The sequence below is a fragment of the Dipodomys merriami genome, unplaced genomic scaffold, assembly GCF_024711535.1.
Source record: "Dipodomys merriami isolate MVZ:Mamm:240054 unplaced genomic scaffold, mDipMer1.0.p SCAF_56, whole genome shotgun sequence".
Taxonomy (NCBI): domain Eukaryota; kingdom Metazoa; phylum Chordata; class Mammalia; order Rodentia; family Heteromyidae; genus Dipodomys; species Dipodomys merriami.
In genome coordinates this window covers 250473-269300 of record NW_027206135.1, presented here as the reverse complement: position 1 = coordinate 269300, position 18828 = coordinate 250473, and the positions used below count along the sequence as shown (strand labels likewise).

The 18828-nt window shown below is 48.3% G+C and overlaps 1 protein-coding gene across 1 annotated transcript in view; it reads right to left on the bottom strand.

Annotated features, from left to right (window-relative positions):
- The window catches only part of LOC138812152 (1-phosphatidylinositol 4,5-bisphosphate phosphodiesterase eta-1-like), a 115510-nt gene that overhangs the window by 21885 nt on the left and 74797 nt on the right, over nucleotides 1-18828 (bottom strand). Inside the window, exon 11 of the mRNA XM_070000080.1 lies at nucleotides 13439-13546. Within this exon, the coding sequence (XP_069856181.1) occupies nucleotides 13439-13546 (108 nt within the window). The remainder of the gene's footprint in view (nucleotides 1-13438; nucleotides 13547-18828) is intronic.

Sequence of the window (18828 nt, the reverse complement as noted above, 5' to 3'; positions counted from 1 at the left end):
ACTCCTTTGCTCTTACATTGGTGACTATCTCTGGTGGTTTTTTGGGTAAGGATTTCCGAATTCAGCTTTACACTTGGTGCATTGGCTGGGAATCCCCCGCAAGGCCACCCAGATGCCTTAACCAAGAAGTCCTGAGAAACCCGGCTGGTAAGTTGAGGCATTGCCACTCTGTAATTATCTGGTATCTGAGTTGCCTGCAGGTTCTCTATTGGGGTTGGCAAGAGGTCTTGGCGGACACGCTATAAGACAGCCAACGGGGCCGGTGGGAGACGTCCCCCGGACCCCTTCGGGGTAAACTATCCACTAGTGCGGATATTTGAGTCCGGCACTTTCTGACTGATAGTTTACAGGGTAGGCTATCCACTAGTGCAGACATAGAATTGGTACCAGTTTTAAATGTGGATCCTTGGTTTTTGTGTTTATCTGTTTTTGTTATTTATTTATTTGAACATCTCTGGGGGAATAAAAGTTCCAGCCCCCCACTGGGCTTGGTCACAGACCTGCTAAGTCCCCCCCCCCACCCTTGTGTTACAGCAGCCGAGAGGCGGGGCATGGACAAGCCTCAGGCTGCACCTTCTCCCAGTGGAGGCTGCTGGAGGAGAGGCAAGGGTGTAGATAGCAGTGAACCTGGTCTGGACTTTCAGCTGCTCCAGACAGCTTAACAATTTGTAAAGTACTCTTGTCAAAATTGGGTAAAAATCAGGCCAGTTTAGTGTCAGGTGACCCCACCCCCACCCCCAGCCCTCCTCCAACAGAAGGGATTCAAAAGACTGATTGGTGAAATGCCTTGCTAAACAAGCAAGTCTTGGGAAAATGAAGCTCAACAAAGGTACTTCATTTAAAAAAAATTGTCTTAAATTTTTTGTTTAAAAACTTTAGAAAATATATGTACAACTGATTTTAATTTTTACACACTTTAAGATCTGTGTGTGTGTTTTGTGTGCATGTGAACATGTTCAAGATAAGAATTGTCAGTATGCTGTAACAATTGGGTGAGTTTAAGTTTAAAATTCAAAAGGTTATGAGGTTTGGACATTACCAAAAAATTTAAAGAATCTTCACATTGTTTTAAAAGGCTTTTTAAGGATTCTTTAACTTGAAAATTTAAAAATCTGGGGCTGGGAAGGTGGCTCAGTGGTAGAGTACTTGCCTTGCATGCCTGAAGCCCTGGGTTCGATTCCTCAGCACCACATAAGCAAAAAGAAAAAAGCCGGAAGTGGCACTGTGGCTCAAGTGGTAGAGCACTAGCCTTGAGCTGAAGAGCTGAGGGACAGTGCCCAGACCCAGAGTTCAGGCCCCACGACCGGACCAAAAAAAAATAAAGAAAAGAAAAGAAAAGAAAATTTTAAAATCTGGTATTTTAAAATCTAATTTTAAAATACATAAGGCTGTTTACACTATAATCAAGATATCTGGCATAACAAAAATGCATTGGCAGTTTGGGATTTAGTTCCCTTGGCTAAAATTTGGGGATAAATATTAGAAATTTAAATGTAAAGATAGTTTAGCACTGTCTGTCTAAAACTGTGTATTTCATTCAAGAACCAAGAGAAAAGACAGGGGGAAAACTTAGAAGCCAACAGAAGACCTATCTTTATGGGTGAGGGGTGAACAGGCAGAAGTGCAGTTCAACTGGTCATGCATGGTGGGACAGGCCCTGGGGGGTGGGGATGGGAGTCCACAGATGGTGGGACAGACCCTGAGAGGAGTCCACGCATGGTAAAAGAGGGCAAGTTGGCACAAACATAGTTCATCTAACCCGAAAGAGTGGGATTGGGTGTGTGACCATTCCATAGGAGGGGCTGAGTGGCCCATCTTGTTCTGTCCCTTTTCCCTGCAGATAGACACTGGAAACATGATGGTTAAAGTGAGTGGTGTGATGATCTGATTGTATTGCTAAAACTGCCCTGTGGATGTGTTAAAATTAAAATTAAGAAGACCTTAAAAAGAGGATTAAAAAGTTTATTTATATAATATGACTTGCTTTTAATGAAAGATATTCTACAATTAGGATATGTTTTTAAAAGTCATAAAGGTGTTAAGTCTAGCTTCTTCATACAGTGATGGTGATTGTAACTCTTGCATTAAGGAAAAATTGTCATTTGAGTTTAAAGTTTTAATGTGTATCTGTTTTAAAACAAGCAGCCAAGAGACAATGAGTGACACTTGGCCTCAAGATTTCAAGGGATCTTTTCAAAACACAAATGAAAACTAAAGTATAAAGTGTTAAAAGAGATTAAAAAGAGGCTTAAAAAATTAGGAATGGATTTCTGGATATAAAGCTTAAAAATAAAATTGTTCTTAACACTTGCCTCAAAGTGCACAAAGGAAAAAATTAGGATTACCAAAATAATTGCTATTCCAGTTTGCTCTTTTAGGTTTATTTTTTTAACAGTTTCCAGCAAGCCCAGAACAAAGCACAGAGGATTCTTACAAGTTTGTCAGATATAACTCTGGCTCTTAATAATTTTCAGGTAAGAACATGCTTAAAAGCTACTTCTATGTTGACCACCTTGTTGCTTTTAATTGAAGTAAAGTGGCCTTTTAAAAGACTCATTGATCTGCAAACTGGTTTAAAGCCAGCCCAGGCAAAAAAAGGTCCCTGTGAGACTGTCACCTCTACTCAGCCAGCAGAGTGCTGAAAGAGCAAGCAGAGTTGCTTTGGGACTCAAAGAGTGTTAGCCTTGAGCTGTAGAGCTGAGGGACAGCACTCAGGCCCCGAGTTCAAGTCCAGCAACCAACTAAGAGAAATGCCAATGAAGCATTTTTCCCAGTGTGGAGAAGACACTCCTGGGACAAAAGCAATGGTAGAGCATCCAGAGGCAGTAAGCCACGCTTGGATGGCAGAAATAATGTCAGATCCTAGAATCATTTTGCGTGGCGCTTCAAAAATTGGTCAGAGCCAGGAGGTCATGAGTAGATAGTTTGTAAGCATGCCTAAGGTCCATGACTAACTACCTTGTAAGGGACTGGAACTTGCTATCCTCTGTGATAGTAGTAAAAAGCTAAAGTTATAAAATGTGGGGGATAATTTAAATCCCAACCCTGTATGTGCCAAAAGCCCTAATTGGCAGTAATTTTTGAGCTGACACCAGCTACATGAAATGCATCTGCTCAGGAAAAAGTTTGTAAACTTGAGGGTGTTTCTATTGGTATCTGTCTGAAGGTCTGCATAGTAACTTAGGCATTGTTAGGATCACTAGAGATCACATTCCTAAGTCATCCAGAAAGATGCTTTTGCAAACCAGAAAGCTAAATAAGCTACACTGCTATAGCCAGAGAAAAGTTCTGTGCATTTGTCAAAAGTTAAAATATTGTTCTTAATGACATCTAACCCTGGTAACCTCTGTGTAAAATAGGCTAAGGTTATAGGTGCCTGGCTAGGGAGGAGCAACACCCCTGAGTCAGCTTGAAGAAGTTACAGAAGATGAATCTTTGCCCATCATCCCCTTTTAAGAACAAGGGACCAGGGCTGGGAAGATGGCTCAGTGGTAGAGCGCTTGCCTTGCATGCCAGAGGCCCTAGGTTTGATTCCTCATCACCACATAAGCAAAAAGAAAAAAGCCAGAAGTGGTGCTGTGGCTCAAGTGGTAGAGCGCTAGCCTTGAGCTGAAGAGCTGAGGGACAGCGCCCAGGCCCAGAGTACAGGCCCAGAGTACAGGCCCCATGACCGGACCAAAAGAAAAAGAACAAGGGACCAGAGTCACTTAAAAAAAAATGTGGTGAAAAAGGCAAGGGAAATAGTACAGGCCTGAGCCCTCTATATCTGCCTAGAAAATCAGCCTTATTAAAAGAACTATCTAGTTTAAAAAGTTGTCATTTTGGTAAACTGTCCTGGGCTATTGTCTAAATAGTCTCAAAAACTAGTGGGGTCACAGCCTGCCAAGCCTATGCAATGTATCCTTAGACGAGTCTGTATAGGAATTTGCAGCCTAGCATAAGGTGTGACAGTCCCTTGGAGCCACTGAGAGACCCTGCTGCTGCTGCTGCTACAGCCTGACAGTCACCTGGAGGAAATCTACATTGTTACCCTGACCACCTCCACCGTGGAAAAAGTAGACTGAACTGCCTGATTCTATCACCTGAGACTGCATTCCTGGTTAAAAGCTGCTAAAACTAAGATCTTGTGGAACATTCTTTTGGGTAATACCCAATAACCCTCTCTACTCCCACAGTGGATATTGGGGGTTAGGATATCACTGGCTTGCCTTAGGCACTTCAGGGTCACAGCCTAGTTTGGCTCTGGTATGGTAATAACCTGAGTGTGTTATCAATGCAGGTAGTAATGAGACCCAGCCCTGCTCTTAGCCTTAAAATCTAGCAAGCTTCTGCACCCCAGTGGTGTCTTGAGGCTGTTCTGAGATAACTTGGTTCTGCAAGCCAAAGGAAAAATGGGCAGTTTTAAACTCTAGCCACAAGGAATTGTAAAAAAAAAGAGGAGGGTAGTAAAGAAAGCCTTGGGAAAGGAATTGGGGAAAAACTGGTATCCCCTTTGGATAAGAAAGGATTTGAAAAGTAAGGATTGTCTTAAAACATAGAGTCAAAGAAGACAAACCTCAGAAAGTTTAAGTATGTAGCAAATGGTATGAGTATGTCTTAAAATTGGAGCTTCATGAGTACAGCTTGTATAAAATTAAGCTAGCTGTGATATACGGAGTCAGGACTAGTGGAAGAAAATGTAAGGGCCTTTGGTACTGTTGATTTTGTTACTCACAGTCGGTCCTGTTGTAAACCGGCTAGTGATGTTTGTTAGAGAATGCATTAACATGTACAATTGGTGCTCTTAAAGGCTCAATATCAACTGGTTCCCAATGGAGAACATGATATGTGCCCATAAGGACCATAATTGGCCCTTAGGTGCATATCAGAAAGGGGGGAATGAGGAGCCTGAGGCCTGGGTGACTCCATCTTGACCTAGCGATCATCTTCTGAGGTAGGAGTTATGCAACTGACCAGGAGCCCAACCTGGGAATGAACAGAAGAAGCAATTCCCCGCCGACTAGGAACATAAAAAATCCTTGGGAAAACCGCAGGCAGGTGCTGGAGGCCATGGTGACCCAGCAGTCAGACCACAGAAGGTGTTTGTTTGAGAAAGGAACCCTGCAGTTCAGCACCTATCTCCTTGAGACTCCCCTGTGGTACAAGCCAACCACTTTAAAGTATGTCAGCCCTCTCATCTAACCAACAACCTGTTTCTGAGCCTTTCCTGCTTTGTAGTGCGCCAATCATACTACAGAATTGTTTTATGATTTTCCTGCGATGTGTAGTCATTTGTTATAAGATGCTATGATGTATGCAAAGTCCCTGCCTTCCCTAAAAAGTGTATAGAAAGTGTTATAACCCTGGGCTCGGGGCCTCTCGGTGTCACCAGTTATCTGGTGTGTGGAGGACCAAGCTCGAGCTTGAAATAAAGATTCCTTTGCTTTTACATGAGTGACAGTCTCTGGAGGTCTTTTGGGTAAGGATTTCCGAATTGGGCTTTACAAGACCACGCTGTACATCCTCACACCGCACTACTCACAGCAGTGGGAGGGGGGGAGTTAGGGGGGGTTCCACCTCACATGTGGATGGGGCAGAGACCCCACTAAGGTCAGCACACAAGCCCACCAAGGCCTGCAGCCTCAGGCCAAGGGGCAGCACCGCCAGCCCTGCCCGCAGCTTCCCTGAAGACGGTCCAGCAAAGGATGTCCACCACCGAGCAGTTCCGTGGAACCTCTGGTCTCGGGGGGACTTGGAAGCAGGGTGGGGGCCTCTGAAGGTCGGATAGCAAGTTCTCTGTGGCTCTTCAGGAAAGGACACCCACCGGACGCGTGGCGCAGGAGGAAGGGTGGCTACAAGGAAAGCCGGGCGTACCAGCCCATCAGCTGGAACCAAGCACCCGAGATAGGGAGCTGGGGACTGCTGCGGATGGCAGACTTTGGAAGCCAAACTTATTTGCATAAATCAAATTCACATTGATTGATTCACACTGATCTCTCTGGGCCATCAAGGCTCTGGCCAGTTCCACAGCCAGGCTACTTCCTCTTTGTACATCCTGGTACTCAGGGAGCGGCCCATTGTATGTCCTCCATGCCTCCCTTTGTGGTGGCAGCTGAGCCCACAATTTTGCACAAGAGGCCTGTGCCCGGACTATCTCGGCATCCCTATGTTTTGCTTAGTAAACTCTGCCACGTCTGGCTTCTGACTTCAGTTGAGCAGAGTTTGTCCTGTGAGCCTGGATGCACCCGAGGTTTCCTAGAGGAGGGGCAGTCCTGTGATTCTTCCCTTCATCTAGACACTTAGGGGCAGCTCTAGGGTTATTAATTAATCTAATTTCAGTATTACTGGGTCTCCAGGGGAGAGAAGAGAGCAGGGAACACCTGGTTGGTGCAGCAGTGAAAACACACACATCCACAGCTGGATGTCAGCATCTTACATAGAACCCCAAAGTAAAGATGACAGTTATCTTAAAGGTCACTGGTGGGCTGGGAAGGTGGCTCAGTGATAGAGTGCTTGCCTTGCATACATGAGGCAGGCCCTGGGTTCTCGATTCCTCAGCACCACATGAGCAGAAAAAGCTAGAAGTGGCACTATGGCTCAAGTAGAGTACTAGCCTTGAGCTGAAGAGCTGAGGGACAGTACCCAGGCCCAGAGTTCAAGACCCACAACCAAAAAAAAAATCACTGGTCACTATATCAGATATAATAAGGAAAATTCTGAAACATCAGGTCTCTGCCAAAGCATGCTTTAGGGGCATAACCTATCCACATGCTGTTGGAAAACGGGCTGGTGGATTTGCTAGACGTAGAGATGCCACAAACGTGCCATTTGTAACAAATATGGTACAGTGAAGGACAAGAAATCACAATCTGAGAAACTGAGATAGGCCTGTGCTGCCCCTCAGAGCACAGACACACAGGACACAGTAACTGAGCCACCCCACACCCCACGCCCTGCACCCTGGCCATCACCAGCTCCTACCCCACAGCCGGACACAGCAACTGAACCTGTTCCTCACAGACAGACTCTCAGCGTGTCATGCACATACACACACACACCTGGCAATTGCTGGACTGGGAACAGCACGGGGCACTTCCTGTCTGGTACAACCCTGCAGCCATCTGCCTTCTCTCACTGTAGAAAGAGAGGAACTCTTGGGGGAAAGTAGAGCCCAAGCGGACTCCATGTCCAACAAGCATTATTCCTACCGTGAAGCCCACAACACATCCCACAGGCCCTGTGTGGAGAAGAGTCAGTGGGTTTCACACATGGCCAGAAATGAATTTAAGAGAGGCTGGGGTCACACGGAGCGCTCCAAATAGCCACAAATAGCCTCCTTCCTTCCCTACCTAGCAGCCTCGCAGAAAGGGAGGAGCTGGGCAAACAGACTGTCACCATCCACAGAGGCAGGATGAGACTGCGCCAAGTGAGGGTGGCCAGCGCCAGTCACACATGAGGACAGCAGCACCGCACAGGAGCTGTGCACCTCCCCTTCACGCCTGCTGCGCTGGGGCTGCCCCAGGACCCATGCTCCTGCCTGCTCATCTCTTTTCTTCTCTGCGATTGACAGCATATGCATGCACGCTCACGCATGTGCATGTGTGCCATCATGCACGCAAGCACGCACACACATACACACATAGGCAAATGTACAGCCCAGAAGAACAAATACACGTGTGGCTGTGGTTTATTACAATAGTGTCATTCAGTCCAGGAGTTCATCTAATCGCAGTACTGAAGCAAAGCTGAGGCCCAAGCCTGACCCCAGGGCCTGGCGGCGCGGTGTTGCTGGGGGCCAGGGGCCAGTGGGAGAGGGGGGCAGGAGTGCAATTGGACGGGTCAGGAGGGCTTTGTCGGAGGACACACGCCACTGTTCTGAGGCATCACCTCTCACCCATCGCTCCCTCCGCTGCCAATCACACACACACACACACACCCTTATTTGGTCTCCAGCATCCTTCCGGAAGCAGAGCGTCACCCCACCTGAGTCTGAGACAGAGCACAGGGAGGAGAGAAGTGGGTCAGAGGTTAGAGGACACAAGTGTGTCCTTGTGCCACGCCGACCCCAGTAGAGTCTGCTTAGCATGGGAAACCATCTATCAGACCATGATAGGGGCCTCGAGACCTATCTCTGAGTTTTGGGACTTCACCGAAGTCTACCTCAGAGAATGGGGCTTTACAGAAACCTATCTCCAAGTTTTGGGACTTCACCGAAGTCTACCTCGGAGAATAGGGCTTCTAAGAGGCCTACTCCTGGGAAAAGGCTGGCAAAAACCCCTGGAAAAGATGTGTTTCTGCCTATCTTTTCCTCATAAGAGTGCCTATTAATCTTTTACTGTTTCTACTGCTCTTTGTACTTGCTCATTGTCAACGTTTCCCTTATTCAAAGCTCTTTCTTAAGAGTGTTGACGACTCCAAAATCTGATGAGTGTCTTAAAAATATGACTAACTCACCAGAGTTAAGTGCTACCCTGAAACCCCTCTTATGGAGGCTAGTAGACAAGCCATAAGCAAATATAAAAGTATTGGGGGTTTCACAAAGTCACTTCAGCAGAAGGAATTGTTTGTAAGAGATTTACAAAAAGCTGTAGGCGCGGCTAGAACAGAAAGAATGTATGGCAATTGCTGAGATAACTACTTAGGAGAAAGAACTTCCTCATTTACTAAGAGACTTGCTAAATCTAAGTCTCCTTGGTGTTTACTATTAAAGAAGGAACAGAAAAGATCTTATGGGACAGTTAAGGCCTCTATAGAAATAAGGTAATGGTTAGTTGGTGACAAACATCAAAACCCATTATATTTCTTAGAGATAAGCCGGAAACAAGTGCCTATCAGGCGACCAGTTGGTGACCACCCAAGGATGAAGCCCTGCAGCAAGGTTGTGTAACCTTTTGCCCTTTCAGGCGACCAGTTGGTGACCACCCAAGAATGAAGCCCTTCAGCAAGATTATGTAACCTTTTGCCCTTTCTTATGGAGACTTTTTGCTATAAAAGTTTGCTATCCTCTGCATTAAATCGCACTCAGCACTCAGCACTCAGCATCCACTCCTCTTGTGTGTGAGTTGTCTGTTTGCCATCTCCCCACCTATTCCAGTTCCTCCCCTAGGTGTCCTCCGTCGTCCCGACAGAACCCGGTCCGCGGCATCCTTGCACATGGAGGTCACCAGATAAGTGAGCAAAGTTCCCGGGCAAATGACCTCATCGTCTCTGGGCTGAAACCCTGGCCTTGGGGGGGGGGGGTTGGAAAGCCCCCCCTTTTTGAAGCAGTCAAAGCTGAGGCATTTTGCTTTCAAAACAAAGCAAGGGAAATGGGGGGGAATCCCAGCAGCTCCTGTGCCTTTGTCTTCTTGGGGCATCTATCCGGCAGCTGGGGCTGCATCTTACTCTCCCTCCTTCTGCAGCGCCTCCCCCACCATTCTCCAGCCCATCTCCCGGACCTGTGGGCTGCTGCTGCTAGCCATTTCTCCTGCACACCTGCACCCCTGCACCCTCTCCCCTCACTCCAGCCCACTACTTCAGCCCCCTCAGCTCACTCTCTTCTGATCCAGGACCAATTATCATGGTAAGAAACAGCCGGACTCTTCCAGTCCTCCTCCCCACTTCCCCACTCCCATGCGAGGCCATGACCTGCCGCCCCACACAGGCATGTTTGGGAGAAGCCCTCGCTGCCTTGAGAGGTCACGCATCACTGGCTGCTCGTGAGGGCTCTGAGGCTGAGTGTCAAGATTCATCACCTTAGAAGGGTCCAAAGCATCCAGTGAGTGGCCTAGAAAGGAAGATGAGCCCAGAGCTAAGGAGTGGGAAGGGAAGGGAACGGTAGACAGGTGTAAAGAGAGATGGGTGCCAGCTTTCAGAGTATCAGTGCAGTGTGAAAGTGTCTTACCCACTACTGTGACAGGTGCATGTGGTGTAGGTTGAGGCCTGGTGTTTGTGGGTAACCTCCATGTAATGGGGGGAGGGGGATATAGCTGATGTTTGTCCCTAATATGTTCAGTGAATACAAGACAAAAAAAACAGAAAAACATCAGAAGAGGAAAAATGCAATGCAGGTGGGATGTAGGGTGGACAGGCTGTGAGGCACACCGGCGTCTGATGACCCATGCATAGGAGAGTGGCTGCCCACTGGCACCCTGGACCAAGCTGCCAGGTCACTGTACTGTGGGTGAAAGGAACTTGTCCACTATGCCCGGGAGCTGTGGGATTCTTGGGTTCCTGAACACACTGGTCTTGCTCCATAGCATGAGCCAGATTTGCATTATGGCTAAAGCCACAAAACAATCCAAGGCAGGAAAAGCTTAAAGGTTGCAACAACTCCAGCCACAGTGGGATTGCATTGCGTTAGCACAGCCTGAGGCTGCGGTGGAGGAACTGAGGGCTGCAAGGAATCCCACCTCCGGCTTTGCTTCCCAGGCTGGGGAATGCCTGGCAACCACAAAACGGGCTTCTCAGCGAGGAGAGGAATCGCCTCCCGGACTCGCTGCTTCCAGATCTGCTCTTGACACTTTTCCTGGAGCATCCATCCAAAGCGAATAAACCCTTCACATGTATGTACACACAGAGTCAAAATGTAATCACACATACATGAACAGCAGCACATAGCTCACCACCTACAATGATCTAATGCAGTATATATTGTATTAACCTGGCTCATTTCTTATCTACCTTCTTCTGGCCCCATAATGGACCAGTGGACCACTTCATGGAAGTCATAGCTTTTGTCCATGTTGCTGACAAAGATCTCTCTTCCCAAAACCTATAATGCTAACAACACATCTCCTATAGCAGGTGCTCGGTAAAAAACTGTTGAATGCACAGAGAATCTCATGTTGCCTTGCTAGGGCTGTAGCCCATGTCTATTTAGCTACAGGTGCCTAGAAACTAACAGGAGGCTTTGTGTGCCGCCTGAGGCAGCCAGCAGGCAGGACTCCAGCTCCTTCCCAGAAAACCACATCAGAAAACCACATTCGAAACCAGAGGAGCTTCAAAGTAGAACTTGATCTCGACTCGAGGAACAAATGGACACACTGGGATGATAGTTAAAGCCTAGCCCTCATTTTCACTAAAACAGTACTCCTTAAACATTAACATAGTGGCATCTCTGTGCTTCCAGCCTCTGAGCTGGTAGCCAAGAGAGCTGGGAATCAAGGTGTACAGTAATGAAAAGTCAAGCTTACAAAATACAGCTAGCCAGGCACCGCAATGAACTCCTGCACTCCTAATACTCAGGAGGCTGAGGCAGGAGGATTGCAAACTCAAAGCCAACCCAGGCTACATTAAAAAAAAAAAAGGTCTCAAAACAAGAACAAAATGAACAAGTGAAAAGTAAAAATAAAAAGGTTAATTATCCAATACTTCAAGTCACTAGTTACAAAAATAGCAAATATCTAGAAGAGTAAATAAGAAACTAAAGTATGTTCAGAGCTGGTTGCTCCCACCTGTAATCCTAGCTACTCAGAAGGCTGAGATCTGAAGCTCACAGTTCAAAGTGTGAGAATCTTATTGTAAGGTCCGCTCCTGGATGGCTAGCAGACTCCACCCTCCTCGCAGCAAAGTCTCCACCCAGTACCTGCATTACCTAGGCAACTGGCACACCTGGAAGAGGTCACATCTGCATCCGCTGAGGTCACATCTGAATTTGATGTGGCCACACCTTTCTCCACCCATACCCTAGATAAGGCCTAGCCCAGGCCCAGAGGCCCTCTCTCGCTGCTCTTTTCTACCTCTCTCGCTGTTCTTTTCTAGCTCTATCTATCTCTCTCTGCTCTTTCTCTGCTCTAGCTCTTTCCTCTCTCTTTCCTCTCTTTCCCAACTCTCTCTTTCCCAGGCCTTTCCCAACTGCATGGAGTGCCAACCTTGCCTGGTCCCAGCAGGTCTACTGAATAAACCTACCCCTTACCTGAATACCACGTGTGTGCTGCAGTTCTTACTCGGATACCTCTTTTTAAAAACCTAACACTTATCTTCAATTAACCACCAGAAAAACAGAAGTAGTGCTGTAGCTCACTGTGTTAGAGTACTAGCCTTGAGCAAAATGAGCTCAGGGACAGTGCCCAGGCCACATGGTCACCAACAACAACAACAAAAGAAACTGAAATGTTAACCATTTCAGCTGTGTAAAACCTATTTAATTTTTCTGTAACTGTCACCCAATTGGGGGTATTTAACTGACTTAAGAGAAGCTATCAGAAGTGAAGAGGTTAGCCAGGCTCGGGCTATAATCTTATAATCCTAGTTACTCAGGAGGCTGAGAGCTGAGGATTGTGGTTCAAAGCCAGCCTGGGCAGAAAACTCCGTGAGATGTTTATCTCCAATAAACCACTAGAAAACTGGAAGTGGTGCTGTGGCTCAAGTGGTAGAGCGCTCACCTTGATCTGAAGAGCTGAGGGACAGTGCCCAAGCCCCATGATTGACAAAAAAAAAAAAAAAAAGAAGTGCCCGCCCACCCCCCTTTCCCCCCCCCCCCCCCCCGACCTCACTTCAACTTACTCTTCTCCATTTCACTACTTTACAATAAATAAAACCCAGGACAGAAGCATTGGCGGGACTTGGCTGTCACTTATCTCTTGTTCCTTCCGGAAACAGTCTCTTACAGGCAATCACAGCACAATTTAGTGAAGAGAAGATTGTTAATAATACACTGCTGAGTTCAACGACCGCTGAGCTCAGGGCAATGATATCAATCAGGGGAATTTATACAAAATGGATCTGGTTTTAGAGGGCAGAATAACAGCCCTGATGTCCAAAAGAATTCCACCCAGAAGACCGCGGCAGCAATGGAGTCCCAGGCCTCAGGCACATCCCCTGAGGCGTACTGAGGCTCTGGCCTCACTGGAGCCAGGGTGAGCTGGGGCTCACCCTTGTCCCCAAGCCTGCGTTCCCCCAGGTTTGTGGAGGCCCCAGGGGACGTGGGAAAAGGGTGCTTTTCTGCAGGGCGGGTCTCCAGCCAGGAAGCCCACGAAGGGAAATAACCATTCTATGCTGTGTTGCTGACAACATCACAAATGAATCACCATGTGGACGCTTGTGCCTTGACAGGCACTGGGGCCACCCGGGAGCGGGCAGGACCGCAGGAGCTCTGACCTGCCCGGTCGTGGAGTGTGGTTGGACAGGAGCGTGAGGCAGGAGTTAAGACCAGGCTAGCGTTGAAAGACACTGACTTTTGCGACCGCAATTTGAAGTTTAGCTGAGTCAAGATAGGAGGGGACTTGTCTGTGGGGACGGGGTCAGATGGGGCATCGAGAACATTCCTTCCAGTTCTAAGGCACACGAAACCTGGACTCACAGACGGAGTAAACGAGCAGCTGTGTGCAGGTGCGCAGTGATTTCCTTTAAATTCCCTTATAGCCCAGAGCCTCCTGCGAGGGAGGAGGAGGCCGGCGCGGCCTGGAACCTGTGCTGATTGCCAGGTGCCCAGAGGGGCCCCGCCCCTGCCCCCCCAGCCCCCGCCTGTGTGACTCACGCAGTGCAGCTTAAACTTGCACTCATCTTCAATCTCGTCGGCGCTGTCCTCATCCGACACCTCTCCTTCCTCCGCGTCATCCCCAAGGTGGTAAGGCAACTTCTTGCCCTGAAAGGAATCAAAGCAATGCATTTAAACTGAAAACTCACAAGAGCCAGAGACAAGAAGCAGCACACCCAAGGACAGGTGAACGGATGCGAGGGAGTACTCATTTTGGTGGCTCAGTGGTAGAGCGCTTGCCTTGCATGCTCGAGGCCCTGGGTTCGATTCCTCAGTACCACATAAGCAAAAAGAAAAAAGCCGGAAGTGGCGCTGTGGCTCAAGTGGTAAAGCACTAGCCTTGAGCTGAACAGCTGAGGGACAGTGCCCAGGCCCAGAGTTCAGGCCCCACAACCGGACCACCCCCCCCCCAAAAAAAAAAGAAGAAGAAAATTCCGGTACACATTAAAGCACGGATGGATGAGCCTTGCAGACACTAAGACAGATGGCATAGCCAGAAACAAAAGACAGAATCCATGATTCCGTGCACACAGGGGACCTGGAACAGCTGAGTTCACAGAGGAGAAAATAAAATGGAGGTGAGCCACACAGGATTTTATTTTTATTTTTACTTATTTTTTGGTGAGGGCACCAGTTCCAGGGCTGGAGCTCAGGGCCTTACCCTCTTGCTTATTGGCTTTTTCACTTAAGACTGCCCTTCTTCCACTTGAGCCACACCTCCACTTCCAGCTTTTTGCTGGTAAACTGGAGATAAGAGGCTCTCAGATTGTTCTGTCCAGGCTGGTTTCAAACAGCAATCCTCAGATCTCAGACTCCTGAGTAGCACGGATTACAGGACTGAGCCACTGGGCACACCCTGCAGTGCGAATGCTTTTAAATAGGACTAAAGCACTTGAAAACAATCAGGGCAGTAGGTAGATTTTGTTATATAATTGACCACAATTTTTAAAAGTGAAAACTTGAGGTTCAATGAGCTAGCCTGTGGTTGATCATTACTTCAGCCTGACTAGAAGGCACACAGCTTAAATTAGGAGTAATTAAAACAGAGAAAGGCCGGGCGCTGGTGGCTCACACCTGTAATCCTAGCTACTCAGGAGGCTGAGATCTGAGGATCGCAGTTCAAAGCCATCCTGGGCAGGAAAGTTCGTGAGACTCTTTTCTCCAATAAACTACTAGAAAACCGGAAGTGGCTCTATGGCTCGAGTGATAGAATGCTAGCCTTGAGCTAAAGAGTTCAGGGACAGTGCCCAGGCCCTGAGCTTAAGACCCATGACCAACTAAAAATAAAAAATAAAATAATAAAAAAAAAGAGAGAAAGGACTTTTAAGGAAAGGCAGTCTTACTACATTCCACTAAGTGTAATTAATGAAGGACACTTATTTTATGAAAATTCAGACAAGTTTCTTTCATTATGTGAGTAAGCGTACACGTGACCGCACTCCATCATCTACAACCACTGGAGGTGTAAGGTTGCCCAGGGTCCTTGGTGGAACCCAATCCTATGGGTACTGGGGTGATGGTGTTTTGAGGTCGGGCCACTGGCTGTGGTTGAGCCACTCCCCCGTTCCATGCTCCGCCCTGGCCCCACAGACACTGGAGCCACCAGAGCCACTTCTGGTGCAGGGACAATTCCCGCTGTCTGGCATTTTGTTACAGCAGCCCGATAGGTCAAGACTCCAGCCATCAAGACAAGGCCCACCACAAGCTGCTGGTTCTAAGCAGGTTCAAGGCACCTGTACATACATGCCCACACCTACACATGTGCACAGGCACACCTGCATGCCTGGACCTCGACACCTGCATACCTGCACACCTACACCCACACACCTGCATGCCTGGACCTCCGCACCCACACCTGCACACTTGCACACCTACACCCACACACCGGCATGCCTGCACACCCACACTTGCATGCCTGAACACCTGCACACCCACACCTGCATGCCTACATACTTGCACACCCACACCTGAATACCTACACAGCCACAACTGCATGCCTGCACAGCCACACCTTCATGCCTGCACAACTGTACCACACCTGCACACCTACACCCACATACCTGCATGCCTGCACCTCCACACCCACACCTGCATACCTGCACACTTACACCCACAAACCTTCATGCCTGAGCACCTGCACAGCCACACCTGCATGCCTGCACACCTACACCTGCACACCTACATGCCTGCACACCTATACCTGCACACTTGCATGCCTGCACACCTACATGCCTGCACACCTATACCTGCACACTTGCATGCCTGCACATCTACAATGCACATATGCACACCTGCACACCCACACCTGCATACCTGCATACTCATACTGCATGCCTGCATACCTGCAGACCTACACCCACACAACTGCATGCCTATACCTGCACACCCACACCTGCATACCTGCACACCTGTACAGCCACACCTGCATGCCTGCACCCCTGCACAGCCACACTTGCATGCCTGCACACCTGCACACCCATACCTGAATGCCTGCATACCCACATCTGCATACTTGCATGCCTGCACACCTACACCTGCACACATGCACACCTGCACACCCACACCTGCATACCTGCATACTCACACTGCATGCCTGCAGACCTGCAGACCTATACCCACACAACTGCATGCCTGCACCTCCACAACCACACTTGCATTCCTGCACACCTGCACAGCCACACCTGCATGCCTGAATACCTGCACACCCATACCTGAATGCCTGCACACCCACATCTGAATGCCTGCAAACTTGTATACCCACACACCTACACTTGTGCAGCTTCACATCTGCACACCTTCACCCTTCACACTCAACAAGCCAAGTTTCTCCTGCATAGCCTGCAGTCCCAAACTACTTCTGACACCTCACCAAAATACACGCCAGAAATCGGGGCAGGGGCTTAAGCAAAGGAAAATTCCTATAGTAAGATTTAAGACACCTGAGAGAAAGATAGCATTACACCCATCCATCAGTAACCATGGAAAATGCTTCCGGAACCTATCTCAGGTACCAACATCTAAAAACACTGTACAAGCCTTTTACAGAAAATGGTGTGTTATTCTCACACCACCTACACATCCCCCTGCTTAAATTGTCTCCGGATGCTCTTAAATACTTCACACGCTATTCCTAATGAGAGGAGGAGAGTCTGCACATGCCAGCCACCAGGCTCAGACCTGAAGTCCTAGCCAGAAGGCAGAGCTCAGGAGAACCACAGTCGGGGCCGGTCAGCAAGTTCACGAGATATCCCCATCTCAGCCAGCAGCCAGCTGGCACAGTGGCACATGGCCATCATCTCAGCTGTATAGTATGCACAAATAGGAGAACTGTGATCCAGACCGGCCCAAACAGGGAAAAAGTGAGCCACTATCTCAAAAGAAATTGAGCAAAAGGAGCCAGAGGCCTGGCACAAGTCAAGGTGAAATGACTGTCTAGCAAGCACAAAGCCTTGACCACAAAAAACAAGTATTTTTGATATGTGGGTGGTTAAATCTGCCAATATAGGAGAGCTGACTGTACAATAATGTTCTTACGATCTTGGTGAACTATAAAAACACAGGGGAAAGACTGGAAAGAAATATGATTTCATTGTTCAAAGTGTAATTATCTCTAAATCAGAGTATCGTGAGCAGTGTTTTCTCCCTTTCTATGTTCCTCAATTTACATCAATTTACATTCAGAAAAAGGACCGCAATTTTAGAATGCAGTAGAGGGCGGGGCCGCAGGGACTAGACCAGAGGCTCTGGGTCGCTGGGGCTGCTGCCTGAATGGCTGGCTGCCTCTGGAGCAGAAGGAAATGCTAACAAACTCTGCAGGCAGGCATGGAGGCGCTGAAGCTGAGTGGCCAAGGCTGATGGGTAAGTGCCCTCCCTACCTCCCTCTCCTCTTCTTCCCTCTCTCTTTCTCTCTCTCCAGAGGTCTTGAACAGAGGATCTAGCTAAACCACACCCAGGTTCCTACAGGGACACGGGACAGTGGAATGAGTTGTTTGTTGTTCAAGACTGCTCACTGGGGGGATGTTTATGACACTGAACACAATCCAAACCAGGACGAACCCAGTGAAGACGCCGCTCAGGCATCCGCACACCTGGCCACAGAGCCCACGGCTCTGAACCTCGTGGCCCACAGAATAGCAGTCAGGAAGTACTGGCAGAAAGGCTGCATGGGGACTCGGGGCTTCTGACGCCGAGGGGCCGGGGGCCAGCTGGCCTCTGGGTCTAGATGGGGCCCCCGGCACCTACGTTAGAACAACAGCAAGCACACATGTCTAGGCCATGGCAGCGGGTTTGCGCCATGCCTCACCAGGCAGGTGTTCTACTGCTTGAGCCATGCCTCCAGCTCTTCTTACCATGTCACCAACCATTTCTTCTGAGTCAGTGTTGTCTTGGGTCCAGTGGCAAAACCCAAGATGGACCAGTGTGCAGACACAGAAAATACAACTTCTCAGCTGTCAGATCCCAGAGCCCAGTGATGGCCTCTGACCTCAGACTCTGAGCCACACTGGTGTGCACAGGTCCTGACACCATGGCTGTGCCCAAAGGGGCCCGCACCCAGTCCTCAGCAATGCAGGCTGCCCCTGGAGGACGCAGCCCATACCACCTACCTTATCATGCCAACTGCCCACGAAATGATTACAGGATGGGGAGCCTGTCTAACCTGTCTACCGTCTAACCCAGAAAATGGTTTTGAACACAGGGGTCAGCTTCCACAAGACTGGGCAAGCTTTTCGTATTGCTGGTGAGCGTTAGTTGTTGTATTATCTACAACTTTTATCCAGGACACTTCTTCGCAGTTTTAGAATCTGTCGTTTTCATTTAATTGACAGAAAACCAAGTTCTGGTAGGTTCTAAAGATGAATACTCCTGAGCAGTGTGCCCACCTCTCCTTTCTCATTGAAGTCCTGGCATGGAATCGTTTGTTTCCTCCAAGTTCTCATTCTCCTGTACATTTGGTAAAATACAACCCAGCCAACAATTCTTCATTGCTGTTGTTTTGGGTTTTTGGTGCCAGTAGTAGGACCCAAACTCAGGGCCTATGACCTGTCCCTTAACTATTTTGCTCAATTAGTGCTCTACCACCTGAACCACAGTACCACTTCTGAGTTTCTGGTGAGTAACTGAAGATAAGCAGCAGGGGCTGGCTTAGAATCTCTATCCTGGGATCTGCCTCCTGAGTAGTTCGGATTACAGAGGTGAATCACTGGCACCTGGCTTTCCTTTGTCTTTCACCTCAAAAGAATGCAGCCATCAAAAACTGGTTTGGGTCCACACATACAATTCACCAAAACTAAGAAAAATCATAGAGTCGGCAGTCAGAAAGCCCAAGGGGCTGTCTTCCTGACTGTGTCTGCACCTACAGTATCCGCTGTCCCTGGAAAGAGACCCTCTGT